Source organism: Pleurodeles waltl, chromosome 11 (genome assembly GCF_031143425.1).
Source record: "Pleurodeles waltl isolate 20211129_DDA chromosome 11, aPleWal1.hap1.20221129, whole genome shotgun sequence".
NCBI lineage: Eukaryota > Metazoa > Chordata > Amphibia > Caudata > Salamandridae > Pleurodeles > Pleurodeles waltl.
This window is the reverse complement of record NC_090450.1, coordinates 860,958,477-860,974,582: the sequence shown is the minus strand read 5'-3', so window position 1 is coordinate 860,974,582 and position 16,106 is coordinate 860,958,477. Positions and strand designations below refer to the sequence as shown.

General features: G+C 45.5%; 1 protein-coding gene across 1 annotated transcript in view; it reads left to right on the top strand.

Moving 5' to 3' along the window:
* Window positions 1–16,106, top strand: part of GRK3 (G protein-coupled receptor kinase 3) — a 1,092,546-nt gene that overhangs the window by 967,578 nt on the left and 108,862 nt on the right. Inside the window, exons 14-15 of the mRNA XM_069214703.1 lie at window positions 11,255–11,321; window positions 11,510–11,610. Coding sequence (XP_069070804.1) covers window positions 11,255–11,321; window positions 11,510–11,610 — 168 coding nt within the window. The remainder of the gene's footprint in view (window positions 1–11,254; window positions 11,322–11,509; window positions 11,611–16,106) is intronic.

The window sequence follows — 16,106 nt, the reverse complement described above, 5'->3', positions numbered from 1 at the left end:
CGCGCAGCGGGTGCGCCGCTGGCGCGCCGGAGGCAAGCCCGTCTGCGCCCGTCCGCGCCTGGCCCGCGCCCAGCGCCATGACCCCTGGTCCCCAGCGCTCCCAAGCCCCGATGATCCGCTATGACCCCACCACCCTCCATGCCCTCAACCCAGGACGCTCCAACACCTGCTTCCAAGCTCACCCCAAACGCACCCATGGACCCTTCGCCTGCAACTGCTGCAAACGCATCTTCCACCACGCAACAACTACAACCACAAGCCCACGCGCCATCAACCACCTCAAGTGCATCCTAGTCAACGCTCGCTCCATTCACAAACACGCCGTTGAACTCTGGGACCTCCTAGACTCCACAGCACCGGACGTCGCCTTCATCACGGAGACCTGGATGAACGCCTCCTCTGCTCCAGACATCGCCACCGCCATCCCCGAAGGCTACAAGATCTCCAGGAAAGACCGCACCAACCAAGTAGGAGGAGGTATCGCCATCGTCTTCAAAGACTCCATCAGCGTCACCACCTCCACTGAAGACTCCCCTCTTGCCGCTGAACACCTGCATTTTCAGATTCGCACCGACCCGAGGACCACCCTCAGAGGATCCCTTGTCTACCGTCCTCCCGGACCTCGCGCCCCTTTCAGCGACACCATCGCCGACTTCATCTCCCCGCACGCCCTCGCCTCACCGGACTACATCCTCCTAGGCGACCTCAACTTCCATCTGGAACAAAACAACGACCCCAACACCACCACCCTGCTCGACAACCTCGCCAACCTCGGCCTCAAACAACTGGTGAACACTGCCACCCACATCGCCGGACACACACTCGACCCTATCTTCTCCGCCAGCAAACACGTCTTCTTCAGCCACGCCTCCGCCCTTCATTGGATTGACCACAGCTGCGTCCACTTCACATTCCGACGCGAGACCCGCCACCTCCGCACTCAACCCATCCCTCGCCGACAGTGGAACAAGATCCCTGAAGAGCAACTCTTCGCCGCACTCGCCGCCAACCAACCCACCCTCACCACCGACCCCAACGTCGCAGCCCTCAACCTCACAAACTGGATCTCCAACTGTGCAGACAACCTTGCTCCCCTCAAACACTCGCAGCGACAGAACAACACCAAGAAACCCCTCTGGTTCTCTGACACCCTCAAAGAATCAAAGAAAACTTGTCGCGCACTTGAGAAAGCCTGGCGCAAGGACCGCACCGCTGACAACATGACCGCCCTCAAGAACGCTACCCGCAAACACCACCACCTGATCCGCACTGCCAAAAGGAATTTTTTCACCGACAGACTGGACAAAAACAGCCACAACAGCAGAGAACTCTTCAGCATCGTCAAGGAGTTCTCCAACCCCAGCGCCAACGCCGTCACGCCCTCACAGGATCTATGCGAATCCCTCGCCACTTTCTTCCATCGCAAGATCAGCGACCTCCACGACAGCTTCGGACACCAGACCCAACCTAACACCACCGAACCCACATCCCCGACCATCACCCTCAACAACTGGACCCACATCAGCACGGAAGAAACCAAATCCATCATGAACTCTATCCACTCCGGCGCCCCTTCGGACCCCTGCCCGCACTTCATCTTTAACAAAGCCGACAACATCATCGCCCCGCACCTCCAGACCGTCATCAACTCTTCTTTTTCTTCTGCTACCTTCCCCGAATGCTGGAAACACGCCGAAGTGAACGCCCTACTAAAGAAACCTACGGCTGACCCGAGCGACCTGAAAAACTTCCGCCCCATCTCCGTTCTGCCTTTCCCAGCCAAAGTAATAGAGAAGACCGTCAACAAACAGCTGACCACCTTCCTGGAAGACAACAACCTGCTCGACCCCTCACAGACCGGATTCCGAACCAACCACAGCACTGAAACCGCCCTCATCTCAGTCACAGACGACATCAGAACCCTGATGGACAACGGTGAAACAGTCGCCCTCATTCTTCTCGACCTCTCGGCTGCCTTTGACACCGTCTGTCACCGCACCCTAATCACCCGCCTCCGCTCCACCGGGATCCAAGACCAGGCCCTGGACTGGATCGCCTCCTTCCTCGTAAACCGCTCCCAAAGAGTCTACCTCCCTCCGTTTCGCTCAGAACCCACTGAGATCATCTGCGGCGTACCTCAAGGCTCATCACTCAGCCCGACACTCTTCAATGTCTACATGAGACCCCTCGCTAACATCGTACGCAAGCACGACATCACCATCACCTCCTACGCCGACGACACCCAACTTATACTCTCCCTCACCAAGGACCCCGCCAGCGCCAAGACCAACCTACAAGAGGGTATGAAGGACGTCGCAGATTGGATGAGGCTCAGCCGCCTAAAGCTGAACTCTGAAAAAACTGAAGTCCTCATCCTCGGCAACACCCCGTCCGCCTGGGACGACTCCTGGCGGCCCACTGCCCTCGGCACCGCACCGACCCCCGCAGACCACGCCCGCAACCTCGGCTTCATCTTGGACCCCCTTCTCACCATGACCAAGCAAGTCAACGCCGTGTCCTCCTCCTGCTTCCTCACCCTCCGCATGCTCCGCAAGATCTTCCGCTGGATCCCCGCCGACACCAGAAAAACCGTGACCCACGCCCTCGTCACGAGCCGCCTGGACTACGGCAACACCCTCTACGCTGGGACCACCGCCAAACTCCAAAATCGCCTGCAACGCATTCAAAACGCCTCAGCCCGCCTCATCCTCGACGTACCCCGCAACAGCCACATCTCCGCACACCTAAGACACCTGCATTGGCTCCCAGTCAGCAAAAGGATCACCTTCCGACTTCTCACCCACGCACACAAAGCCCTCCACGACAAGGGACCGGAATACCTCAACAGACGCCTCAACTTCTACGTCCCCACCCGCCCCCTCCGCTCCTCTGGCCTCGCACTCGCCGCCGTCCCTCGCATCCGACGCTCCACGGCGGGTGGGAGATCTTTCTCCTTCCTGGCGGCCAAGACCTGGAACTCCCTCCCCACCAGCCTCAGGACCACCCAAGACCACTCCGCTTTCCGGAGACTCCTAAAGACCTGGCTGTTCGAGCAGCGATAACCACCCCCTTCGTCCCTAGCGCCTTGAGACCCGCACGGGTGAGTAGCGCGCTTTATAAATGCTAATGATTTGATTTGATTTGATTTAGCAGAGAGCCCCTTTTCTTCGCAAAAGTCCTTGAGCTGAGCAACTGTGTAGCTCTCCAGAATGGCCAGCTCAAATTCCATCTTTGCAGGTGAAATCACAGATCCAACAGGCAGGCTTATAGAGGATGACTGATTTTTTTAAAATGCTAATCAGAGAGCATTGACTAGATTTGATTTCAGATGTGGAATGGTAGAGTATACCATGTTTCTGTAAGGAACTGCACAAATACAAGTCCGATCCCACCACTGCCACCAATGTTCAAGCAGGAATGACAATCTGCATCAGGGTAAGTCAGACACACTCCCTAAGTTGACGTGCTGACCCCTGGTAGCTTGACACAGAGCAGTCAGGCTTAACTTAAGAGGTAGTGTGTTAAGCATTTGTGCAACACATCAAACAGTAAAACAGTGAAAACACCACACAAAAGATACTACACCAGGTTAGAGAAATATATCTTAAAAAATTAATGAACATAACAAGACAAAAACAACTTAAATCCAATTTGTAGATCTCAAGATATGGATTTTTAAAGAATACATTTAGTTGTAGTTCTTAAAAGCATAAAGCGCCTACCTTGCCTATCTGGTTGTGCTAGACCTGGTCAAATTTGAAAAGTCAAGCCTACCACAATGAAGCGAGGTCCGATAAAGGGACCAGCCTTGCCCCACTGAAACAGTACTTTTGTTCAGAAATGCCTCGATGTTCAGAGCAAGATTCAAGGAGCAAAAGAGGCGATGTGCTGGCGTCAATCCCTAAGATGTAGACAATGCATCGGCTCCAAGCCGTGCAAAGTCAGATATGCGTTGGAAATGGAGGCGATGCGTTGCACAGTTGGTAGTGCACTGTTCCTGATCCTCACAGCATCAGTGATGCATTGGCTGTGATGCATTGGCTGCGATCCTCACTTTGAAGTGCACAGACGTCCTCCCTTCCTGCTCTGGCTGCAGACTCACTACAGGAGGGTATTCAACCCTTTGTGTAGGGACAGGACACTGCCTAATCAGGTGTGTCAGCCCCTCCCTCCCATTCTGCCCAGGATGGCCCACCAGGACTTTAATGGCTCATCAATCACACGTATGCTCCCTTTGTGTGTGGCTGTCCAGAGGGAATGCACAAGTCCAGCTGCCACCCCATCTCAGACATGCATTTGAGATAGGCTGTAGACACAGAGAGCTAAGAGCAGGAAAATGTCAACTTTCAAAATTGTAATGATAAATCTGACTTTACCATTAAAGAGGATTTGTCATAGCAATTCCAGAGGTACTAAACATGAGAGGTCTACTCTTTCTTAATTGGGAATAGACACTTATTAAATGTAATAAGGAATCCCCAATGTTGGTCTTTGAGAGGGGTAAGCCTCATTTTAAACAAACACAAATTTGAGAGTTTTTCACTACTAGGACATGTAAAACGTAAAAATATATGTCCTGCTTTTTAATTATATAGCACCCTGCCCTACGGACTTTCTAGGGCCTACCTTAGTGGTGAAATATGAAATAAAAGGGGAGTTTAAGTATAGGCAAGGGGTTTTAAATGCCAAGTCAACATGGCAGTTTAACACTGCATTCAGACTGCAGTGGCAGGCCTGGGGCATGTTTTAGAGGGCAACTTAAATGGGTGGTACAAGCAGGCCCAGTAGTAGCATTTCATTTACAGGGCATGGGCAGATGTAGTGCAAATTACTAGGGACTTATAAGTAAATTAAATATGTGAAATAGGTATATACCAATTAAAGGATGCTTTAAGGAGAGAGCATAGGCACTTTAGCACTGGCTAGCAGTGGTAACGTGCTCAGAGTCCGAAGGTCCACAAAAATAAATCAGCAGAAATGTGAGGCAAGTAGGCTAAACATTTGGGGGAAGACTACCCTAAGGCTATCAGGTCGAACACAATTCAAGATTTGAGCTACCCGTTCACCTTTTTACTTAGTTTGAGATTTGAACTAATGCCCCTATGTCCAGTTATTTGCATAGCTGTGTTTATTGTCTCTGCTGAGTTGGGGCTGCAAAGGATTCTTGGGTTAATCTTGCATGTTGACGGTTAAGTGCCAACCCATCCGACTGAATACTGACTGACTGAATACTCGCTGACTGAATACATTGGCTGAATACTGACTGATTGAATAGATGGGATTGGCTGATTCCACATTAGTTTGATGAGTATGTGTGGCTGTTCAGTTGAAACAGAATTGAGAAAAAGTTCCAAAAAAGAGAGGCCACAACATTACACATTTTGGCAGTGGTTGAGAGACCAGCTAATAGTGTTGTTTTGAAGTTTAGAAATATGCTGCAATAGAGGGAGAAATGAGGAACTTGACACCTTAGCAAGGATGGCAAGCAGGCAGCTGTCTACATTAACACTATGGGGTCATTATGACCCTGGCTGTCATGCCACGCCAGCGGTCGCGGTCAGACCACTGACAGCATGGTTGTACAGGACTGCCAAATTATGACAAGGGCAGTGAACTGGCTGCATTGCAGCCAGTTCACCACCTGTAAAGCAAGGGGGTTACGACCGCCTGGCCAAAGGTTGTCCACATTGGATCCGGCAGTCCACCTAACACTGCCCGCTGTATTTTGAGTATCCTTACCGAAAGTGAATTCCGTGGTGGCAGACCCGCCATGAAATCCCTGGTCGGGCATGATACTGGTGAAAGGAATAATCATTCCTGTCGCCACTGGAGGATTCCCCAACCCCCCTCTATGTCGGAGCTCCCCACCCACTGACCCCATCAGAAGCTCCACACTCCCCAAGCAGCGATGCCCTCCTCCCCCATCCCTGTACTGTATCCCCTCCCCCAAACCTGTTCTGTACCCCCCACCCTATCCATGCACACACAACACATGCATATAATTACACACACATCCACGCTCATTCATTCACACACACATGCACACATGGCCACAATACTCCCCCTACCCCCTGCATACATGGACACATACTCCCCTACCCCTGCATACATGCACACATACTCCCCCACCCCCTGCATACACACACACATACTCCCCCACCCCCTCGCATACATGCAGTCACACAGGCACACAGACACTTGCACACAAACACACGCAACCCCCACTCCCCTCTTTTACACACACACACACCCATTCACACACACAACACTCAACACCCTCTCCCTTGTTGGTCGATCACCTTACCGGATAGTCGTCCGGGAGGGAACAGGGTCCATGGAGCCTGCTCGGCCCCCAGAGCCTCGCCAACACAACACCGCCATTCCATCTACAATGTAGTTATATGGCGGGAGGTGTGGTGACGTGGTGGTGGTGATGGAGCAAGCTTCACTAGATCGCTGACTGCCAGTGTAGCTGCTGGCGACTTCCCCGCCAAAAAGTGGTGGAAAGCAGCCATAATATGGCAGTCTGAAGATCGCCAACACTGGCGGTCATGTGGCGGGTATGACTTTGGCGGTCTGAGGAAAAAACTGCTGAAGTCATTATTAGGGCCTATGTTTTACTTGCACCCCAGGCTAGAACAGGTGTTCTAAAATGGACTCCAATTGCTTCTCAGATCCCAAATATCCATTAGTAGGTTGCAGTGTGCTCCCTCTAGTGTCTCTCTACACAAACACTTACTTCACTTAATGTACAAATCTATTCCTACCTTGAAAGTTAAGGCTGAAGTGACAAGGGCCTCCTGCTGGAGTTGCAGCTGCAATGGCATGTCTTATTGCCCATTCCAGTTTTGTGGCTTGGAGGTATAGGTTTTCTCCCAGGTCAAATCATGCAGTGGTTCATCTTTTTGTCATAGATAGAGACCTCATCTTCACTCAAATATTACTTGAACCCCTTTTTTTTAAATTAAATTCGGCACTGGAGGGTGAGATCCGTGGGTCCTATTAAAGATCTGGTAGTTGTTGTGTGTCCCTCCCCTTTTCTAAAGAATTTGACCCGGCATGTCCCCCACCCCTATATTTAAGTAATGACACAGATAATGGGGTACCACTGGCTTTCTATTGGCTCGGAAGGGGGGAGGGCTATGTGCACACTTCCTTCTGAAGACCATGAGGGGTGGGGGTCCCTGTGGCCCCTTGTGGCTTGAATAGGGAAGCAACGTGCCCCATTTACTAATATCTTCTGTTCCCAAGAGATGGGGGTCCTGGAGACTGAAGTTGCTCAGGGAAGAGCGGCTGAGATAATGGGTTCTGTGGACATTCCTATGTCTTCAGCCATGCCTGATGTGGGGTTGGGTGCCCGTGGAAGGGGTTGGACATTCCCACAGGTTCCTGGCTGCAGGAAGCACTGCAGCCAACCCCCACGAATGGCCAAGAGCTGTGCATGGCTAAGGGGGTTTGGCTTACGTATTGTAACAAAATATTACTCCACATTAAAGAAATCCTAGAAATTCACTGTAAAAAGGGTAAAGTAAAGTTATAGTTAGGTTAGGATTTCAGTAACAAACTAATGTTTAAAATGTACAAATGCACTGAAATTCACCTGCTATAGTTATATCAATAAACCCCAACTTGTGCCCTAGGTTAACTAAAACTCGTGCCCTCGCCCATCCTCTGCAATTATTCCACATATGACATCATTCATTACATATTCTATGATATCATTGACAATATCACTGCCCAATTGCAATGAAAACTGTACAGTGCCCCTTCCAAAAGTACTCTATTGAATGGCCTGTGACGATAACTAGTGGACAAAGATAAATGGTTTTACTGAGCACAGCCTACAGGTAAGCACATCAGGTCATGAGTGTAGAGTGTAGCTTTCAGCTGCTTATGTGCTTCCCCTGTTAAATCTGCATAGATCCTTTGAGGATTAAGCCCACCTTTAGATATGCTGGTTTTGGAAATTTCATGAACATATGTCAAAAAAGGTTGAATTGAAGAAGAACTGCTTGTCTTATGACCTGATGATTTCAACCATAACTGCAGTGATGGTATCCCCTCCTCTAAAATAAAGCATCTTTATTGAGACAGTTCATTGGATATACTCATATGGGTGTGAGAAATTCAAATAAACCTCCGAGTTAAGACACTACTATTTCTACAAAATCTTTCATATTCTGAAACAATTATCAGATTCCTTTTTAGGTCTGATTTTTGAGACTGGTTATGCTGTCGTGTAAGACTATTGTTTTCCCAAAAATTCATGGATAATATACACACATAGACAACCATTTTGTCAGCAGGCTTAATTCAATGGTCAGTGTTAGAAATGCGGTTTCAGGTTGGCTACGGTATGCACCTACGCCAGGCAGAACCCACCCACTCTAGTCAGGGCAAGGGAGTTACACATCCAAGAATACCCCTGCTCACCCCCTTGGTAGCTTGACACGAGCAGTCAGGCCTAACTTCAGAGTGCTAGGTGTAAAGTATTTGTACCAACACACACAGTAACTTAATGAAAACACTACAAAATGACACAACACCAGTTTGGAAAAATAGAGAATATTTATCTAAACAAAACGAGACCAAAACAAAAAAAATCCACAATACACAAGTCAAGCTATCACTAAAAATGCAAAAAGAGTCTTCATGTAATTTTGAACACACAGTAACACTGTTAGCGTGAAAATGTACCTTGGGCGTGTCAAAAATAACCCAGCACAGGCGAATGTGCGTCTAAAAGGGCTTGCGATGCGTCAATTTCACTTACGAGCGACACCTTGTGTTGTTTCGCCTTTCGTCGGGTCGGTGCACGCCGTTTCTTCTCTCCACAGGAGAATGATGCGTCAATCCAGTCAGCACTCTCGGGTCCGGGCAGACCATGCGTCGTTTTTACATGCCCAGCGGTGTTTGCATCAGAAATCCAGCCGCACGATGATCTGAAAACCATGGGGCGTGGGTTGAGATCTCACCAGCCTCCGTCAGCGATGCTGTGCATTGTTTCTCCAGCCCCGGGCATCGATCGTCTGGTCACATTGCAGGCGAGCATCGATTTTCAGCCGTGAACCCGGTGAGCGTGTTGATTTTTCAGCCTCAGATCGGAGTTGCGTCAATCTTTTCCCTGCACGACGGACAGTGCGTGGATTTCTTCCTCTTAAGCTGCCAGCTTCTCCTTTCAGGGTTCCAGGAACAGGATGGGCACCACTTGGCAGATTAGGAGTCTTTGCTGTTCCTGGGACTTCAAATAACAGGAGGCAAGCTCTAAATCAAGCCCCTGGAAAGTTCTTCTCAAGATGGAAGGCACACAAAGTCCAGACCTTGTCCTCTAACACAGGCAGAAGCAGCAACTGCAGGATAGCTCCACAAAGCACAGTCACAGCCAGAGCAGTTCTTCCTCAGCTCTTCACCTCTTCTCCAGGCAGAGGTTCTTCTTGGTTTCCAGAAGTGTTCAGTTCCAAAATGATTCCCCTGTACTTATACTCAGTCCTTACCGTGTTTTAAAAGGTGGGGGAGAGGAGGTTCCAACCAGTTACAACTAGTTCTGGGAGTGCCCCCTCTCTCCTCCAGCACAGGCTCCAAACATCAGTTGGGGATCAACGACCCTATTGTGTGAGGCCAGGGCACAGCCTCTACAAATGTAGGTGTGCCCCGCCTCTCCCTTCTCTCAGCCCAGGAAGACTATTCATTATGCAGATGTACCTCTGTGACACCTCTAACCTCCCTATGTACAGGCTGTCTGAAAAGTATGCACAAAGCCCCAACTGTCACTCTGCCCAGACGTGGATTGGTGTTAAGCTGCAAAACACCAGAGTCATAAGCACAGAGAAATGTGCACTTTCTAGAAGTGGCATTTCTGTAATAGTAATAACAAATACACCCACACCAATAAGCAGTATTTATTTTCACCATCACAACCATACCAAACATGCCATCGCTACCCCTCATAAATGAGACAATACCCTTTACAGATAAGCCAAGGCATTTTTAATGCAATCCTATGAGAAGGCAGCACTCACAGCAGTGAGACACCAAGTTAGGCTGTTTGTCACTACCAGGGCAGGCCACGCAACCTGGCATATGTCCTGCCTTCTACATACATGGCACCCTGCCCATAGGGCTAGCTAGGGCATACCTTAGGGGTGACTTTCATGTAGTAAAAAGGGGAGTTCTGGGCCTGGCAAGTAAATTTAGATGCCAGGTCCCTGTGGCAGAAAACTGCACACACATGCCCTGTGCGAGCAGGCCTGAGACAGGTGTAAAAGTCTACTTCAGTGGGTGGCACAAGCAGTGCTGCAGGCCCACTAGTAGCATTTAATTTACTGGCCTTGGGTATAGAGATACCACTGTACAAAGGACTTATAGGTAAATTAAATATGCCAATTAGGTATAAGCCAATCATACCAACTTTAGATGGGAGAGCACCTGCACTTTAGCACTGGTCAGCAGTGATAAAGTGCTCAGAGTCCTAGAGCCAACAGCGACAGGTCAGAAAAAATAGGAGGCTGGAGGCAAAAAGACTGGGAATATAAGGAAAAAAAGTCCAACAGTCAGTCTAATTGTCATTTACATTTTGCTTCCATCCACAGTAACATAATTCATAAGACATGGGCCACCCTACTTTATCCATTGGATCCCTTCACTTTGAGCAATAGCGCAATGCCTGCGCCCATTGTTCACATCCAACTAAAAAGTTCCTTACTCTTACTCTTACTCTTCAGTGACAGATCTGATTTTAATAGAGATCTTTATATATATGTTCTATTACCTTTATATACGTGCTGTTTATTTAATCTGCATTTTAGCTGACTGCTTACTTACTTTCCTTCTCCTTTTTGAAACAAATGTTATGAAATAACAATGTAACTTTGAGTGCTTCATTAGCTGGTGAAATATTCTAGTTTCCTTCAAGAACAATCATAATAAAAAATCGCCATTACTGAAAGCATTGTTACTTAAAAGAAATCACTAGTAAATAGTCACATCAGTGAAAGCTTTTTAAAATTTAAATATTAACTTCAAGCATATGCAGCCATGTTTAGGTTATAGTATATTTGTTTTACTATTTTTATGCTACATACTTTCAATGAAAAAATGCTCACATCTCACAAGAATGTGAAAGCGCTGCCAATGCTTGTTCTCTTCATTTCGTAACTATATTTTAGATATATTTTATACAAGATTTATTGAATAAAGTATTTTGATAGGTTCTGTAGTTGTAAATTAATAAAACTTTTCTATTTTCTCTCAACAGCCACAGTCCTTTCAGACAGCACAAAACCAAAGATAAACATGAGATCGACCGGATGACACTCACTATGGTAAGGGTTAGCAAAATAACGTCACCCCTATTCTTTATTTTCATAGAATGGGTTACATTTTCTATAGCACTGTTGACCTGATTTAGAGATCCAGGTGTGAAACTTCTAAATACAGGTATCTGGTTTTCTTCTCTGTGCTGTAACTTTGTTACAACATGTGTGTCTCTTTCTGTCCAATCTTCTAATAGAATGTAGAGTTGCCTGATTCTTTTACACCTGAGTTGAAGGAACTTCTGGAAGGCCTTCTCCAGCGTGATGTTAGTAAGAGGCTTGGGTGTCAAGGAGGCAGGTAGGTTGACTACTACTTTTCTTATTAATACCTTTTACATGCTAGAACATGCCTTCATTGGACAGTTAATTCTAATGTAGATTTGCATGCAGCTTTCAAGCAATATCAGGCTCTTTATCATATTCATTAATAAAAGTGATTCTTTATATTTACTTGCCCCTTAATATGCTATCGTTTTTCATAATAAGAGTATTCTTATAACAGTGTCCACTACTGACCTCTTAACATAAAATGTGATTGAAGTCAAAATGCATTGTCTCATTCTACAATCAAATATGTAGTCATAAAGAGACATATTTTAAATAAATAATGCATTCAATCATTCAGTCTTCAGTATGTCTGAAGCCAGCCCGTTTATGGTCTAGTTTCTCATTCGCAATCTGTTCTTCAATGTCTACCACCGTCGTGAAGTCCCTAGCACTGCTGTCCCTCACACCGTCCAATGTGCTTCCACATTATATTTTCAGTTCCCCAATAAACTCTTTTGTGCTCTTTGTCCACATCTGGTCCCCAGCGACTCCATCCTCCACATCCGGTCCTCTGTAGCACTGCTTCCTCATCAGTGTGGCCAGGGTTACCCTCCTTTTACCATCCTGCCTGCCAACCAGATGCGAACCGAGCATAGCACATCCATGCATTAAATAAAATCAATAGTTGAATGAGGCTGACTGTGTTTGGACTATCTTAGTGGTGCACTTCATGCTCCTCGTTTATGTTATGAAAGTTTTATTTCCTATCTTCTGTGAAATAAATATCATACATATCCTTTATCTAGGTAAAACCATGCTTAAAACATACTCAAGTTCCATGAACCCATGGGATAAAAGAATCAATCACAAATAATGTAGTACTTCAACGGTATGCCAACAATCCTTATGACCGCAGCTGAAACCTAATCTAGTCCCACTTTCCTTGATGCAGAGGTAATCAAGGTCAAGTAAATGAAAAATAACCACTCAAAAGCTATGCATCCCTGTACAGAGAAACAAAATATATATATATTTTTTTTCTTTCTTTAGATTGGTTTGTATTCCTTTGATTTTCTAGTTTGTTGTAGCTAACCTAATATTCTTTGGATATCTACAAATTGGCTCTCATTGCTTTGATGCATGTACTGTAACTGAGACTACAGAGTTGATAGACGTAGAGTGGTGATAGCCACTTACACAAAATCATAATTCTGCTTCACAATCATTATGAAAATCAGAATTGAACCCAAGAATGAAGCCTTGATAGAATGCTACTTTACTTGTTGTTAATATTGCAGTTGATGCCTCACCCATTAGACCGGTGATAAAGGCTTTGAATGTGATTACTCCAGACCAGTCAATCGATTTCCCAATGTGATCAAGTACTGCATTAGCTATTAATAGCTTCAAAGTTTGTGTTTGCTTCTTCTGGATGAAGGGACATCCAACATGGGAGTTCCAAAGCATAAGGCTGGGTCCAAAATGAGAAGCCACGGTGTACGAAAAATAGTGGATTGTGATGCGCCCCTTAATGGTTGCCAGTGGCTGAGATTAATTCAAGCATTTTATCCATCTCCTTGTTGTTTTTGCATTAGTTACTTATCTGCATAAGCTTAGCCAGTTTGGTTGAGATCGCCTTCCAAGAAACACAATCCAAGTAACAATTGCAAGTAAACTTTAAAATTGTGTTTCCATGAGAAGGCTTAACATATTTGTGGTGAAAAGGACTTCCGGAGTCTGTGACGTTGTGAGAAAACAAGAAAGAACGCGTTTATCCACCAGAGCATTGCTACTGAAACAGATACATTTACAAAAACTAATCTGGTCGTCTTAAAAGTGATGGAGATTGTATTGTTTTCAAAGATTGGGGCTGTTTTTTAGATGACATGCAGAAGAAAATTAAAGCGATACATCAGTAGCAAAACTGCATGACAAAAATGAAAAAATGTGCAGACTTGGACTCTGAAGCAATTCGATACAATTGTAGAAGCTGACGGTGGAAGCTAGAACAGGTCTCACATGACGGGGCCCCCAACTACTGTGGAGAGACTGAAATACAAGATGAATGCATTTATTTTTGTAGTAACCTGAAAGTGGCGAACATTCTGATCCAACATTACCTTGTGTAGGCCCAGAAGATACATTGCTCAAATGAAAGTGTTACAGATCAACACTGTGGTACCAAAGTCCCTAGCTAAAATCTCCAAGGATTTGGAAGATATTTCCTCCAAATGAAATATTGTTTTTACTTCCAACAAGCTTCCTTTCCATGTCAGCTACGTATTGCAACCAAACAAACAAGGCATGGCACACAATTTACATTTAACTATTCCCCCAACCTGATCACTTCCTGTCTATGGCTGCAGACCTGCAGCGGTCTGCACATCATAGCCTACTGACATTTGACTTCAAGACTACATGTGTATTTGTGCTCAAATCGACCATGCATTTCAAAGCCCCTAGATGTGGTAGGCTGGCAAAATATAAAGCACCCAACGTAACTGAAGGACTTATCGATGAAGGTGATACATAGGGTCTGTATAAAAAAACATCTGTCTGACTTTAATGTGGTAGGTGGGCCCTGGAATCCGTATATGCTTCAAAGGGGAGGAATCCCTCATATTTTCAAACTGCTTTACATTGTATAGCGGTCAAATCCCCTTTCTATAAGCTAGGAATGTTGTTCAAACAAATAGGATTGAAAGAGACCATAGATAACAGGTCTTCTGCCTGGTCAGTTGTAAAATGTCTAGACCTTAGAATGGTTATTCCGCTTGTGAAAAAAAAAAAATCCGAGGATTAAAAAAATCATATTTGTGTAATATTTTTATTACAACACTGAATTGTTAGGAAAATACAAAGGTTGAATAATTGTATCCAATTTTTATAGCAATATGTCAACCTCATCCGTCAAGCAACGAAGTGAAGCAGAGTTCTGTTTAACAAAGAATAACGCTACATATAAAAGTAATCTTCTGGAACACTCATCTCCTCCTGAAACCGAAAGAATCATTCCCGTTAGTTAAACTGTAAATGTTATTGGTCCTGAAGTATTTCCATATTTAGTCTACTGTGGAACATATTCAGAAGAAATACGGTGTTGAGTCTACTGATTTCGAAAAATTGGCTTGCTGAGGTCCTCAACATTAGAAAAATCAGTAACATTTCCAGTGAGGGAATAAATAGAAGGGCAATGTTTCTTTATAAACCTCTTCCTTGCTGTGCGTTCACCAGTATAAACATTTGATTCTGACATATACTTAAAACAAACCTTGTTATATTGGCCCATGCCAAAAGAAATTGCAGAATATTTATTTCCAATTCCACATACATATGACTTTATTAATCTATCGCTGGTCATAAATTGAAACATGTGATTTACAATCGTGATCAGAATATGAAAACCCCAAATAATTTCACTTGTGGGCTATACTGGTCCAAGTCCTTTCCATTTTTGAATTCCCATGCTTGAAATCTAGCTTATATTTCCCTACATCTTGTGCAATGATGCTCATTGTCATTTTTAAGTGACCAACACTCTCTCCCTCCTTCTCAACAGAGCATGTTCAGAACAAACTACATCTATTCATAGAAAGAATCTCAGGAAAGCTAGACATGCCTCCTTCTGGAGAAATGCTCGTTGCCTTGAATGAATGAATAGTATACCTATAGAGCTCTCTGCAACCCCACAGACATCCTGATGCTAGTGCAAGAGGCTCTGTGATAATGATGTAGCAGCCAGGCGTGGACTGCTCAAAGTGTCTGTCTTCCCTCTGGCCCTCTTTATCTTGTACATGACATCTCTGGCATACATTTTGAAAAGCTAATTTATTCACTGCAGTATTTATGTCACTGATACTCAGGTACACATCAGACTCTCCGATGACCATGAGAATCACAGGCAGGGCATAGTCTGCCTTTTGCATGCACATCAGTTGATTCAAACAAATTAGTTGGCACCTGGTGCCTCCGAAATGGAGGTGCGGCTTTTGGAGCCACTGTGATTACTCTGTTGGCATTAGATGGACCTTTCATTGTATGCTCCCCATTACCTAATTAATGGTTTATAATGTGGAAGTCAATTTCTACAATGCATTAACCTTCTTTCTGCATTTTAGCAATGTTGCTAGATTCCTTCCCATCCTGACAATACCGTAGATGATTTCTAAGATGCTCACAGTTCTTCTGTCCCACATCAATAATTATAATAACATCTTGAGTAGACTTCACACTAACACTTCTCACAAGCTCAAATGTGTAGAAAAATAACAACAACTAATCCAGACCACATAACCTCTGCCCGCATTACTTTCACTACTAAAATGTCAAGCAGAGGGATGAGTTTAAAACATTTGAACTCGTTCCCAATGCTATTTGCATATGCAGGGTTCTTTATAGGTGGAAACTACTTCATTTAATAGTGCAAATCTGTTGCAATGTTGCATACTTAACATGATTAACTCACTTGAGGTCCTCTGGGGTGGAACTTTCCTGTAGGTAGGGAATGATTGTTCCAGGGTTGGAATG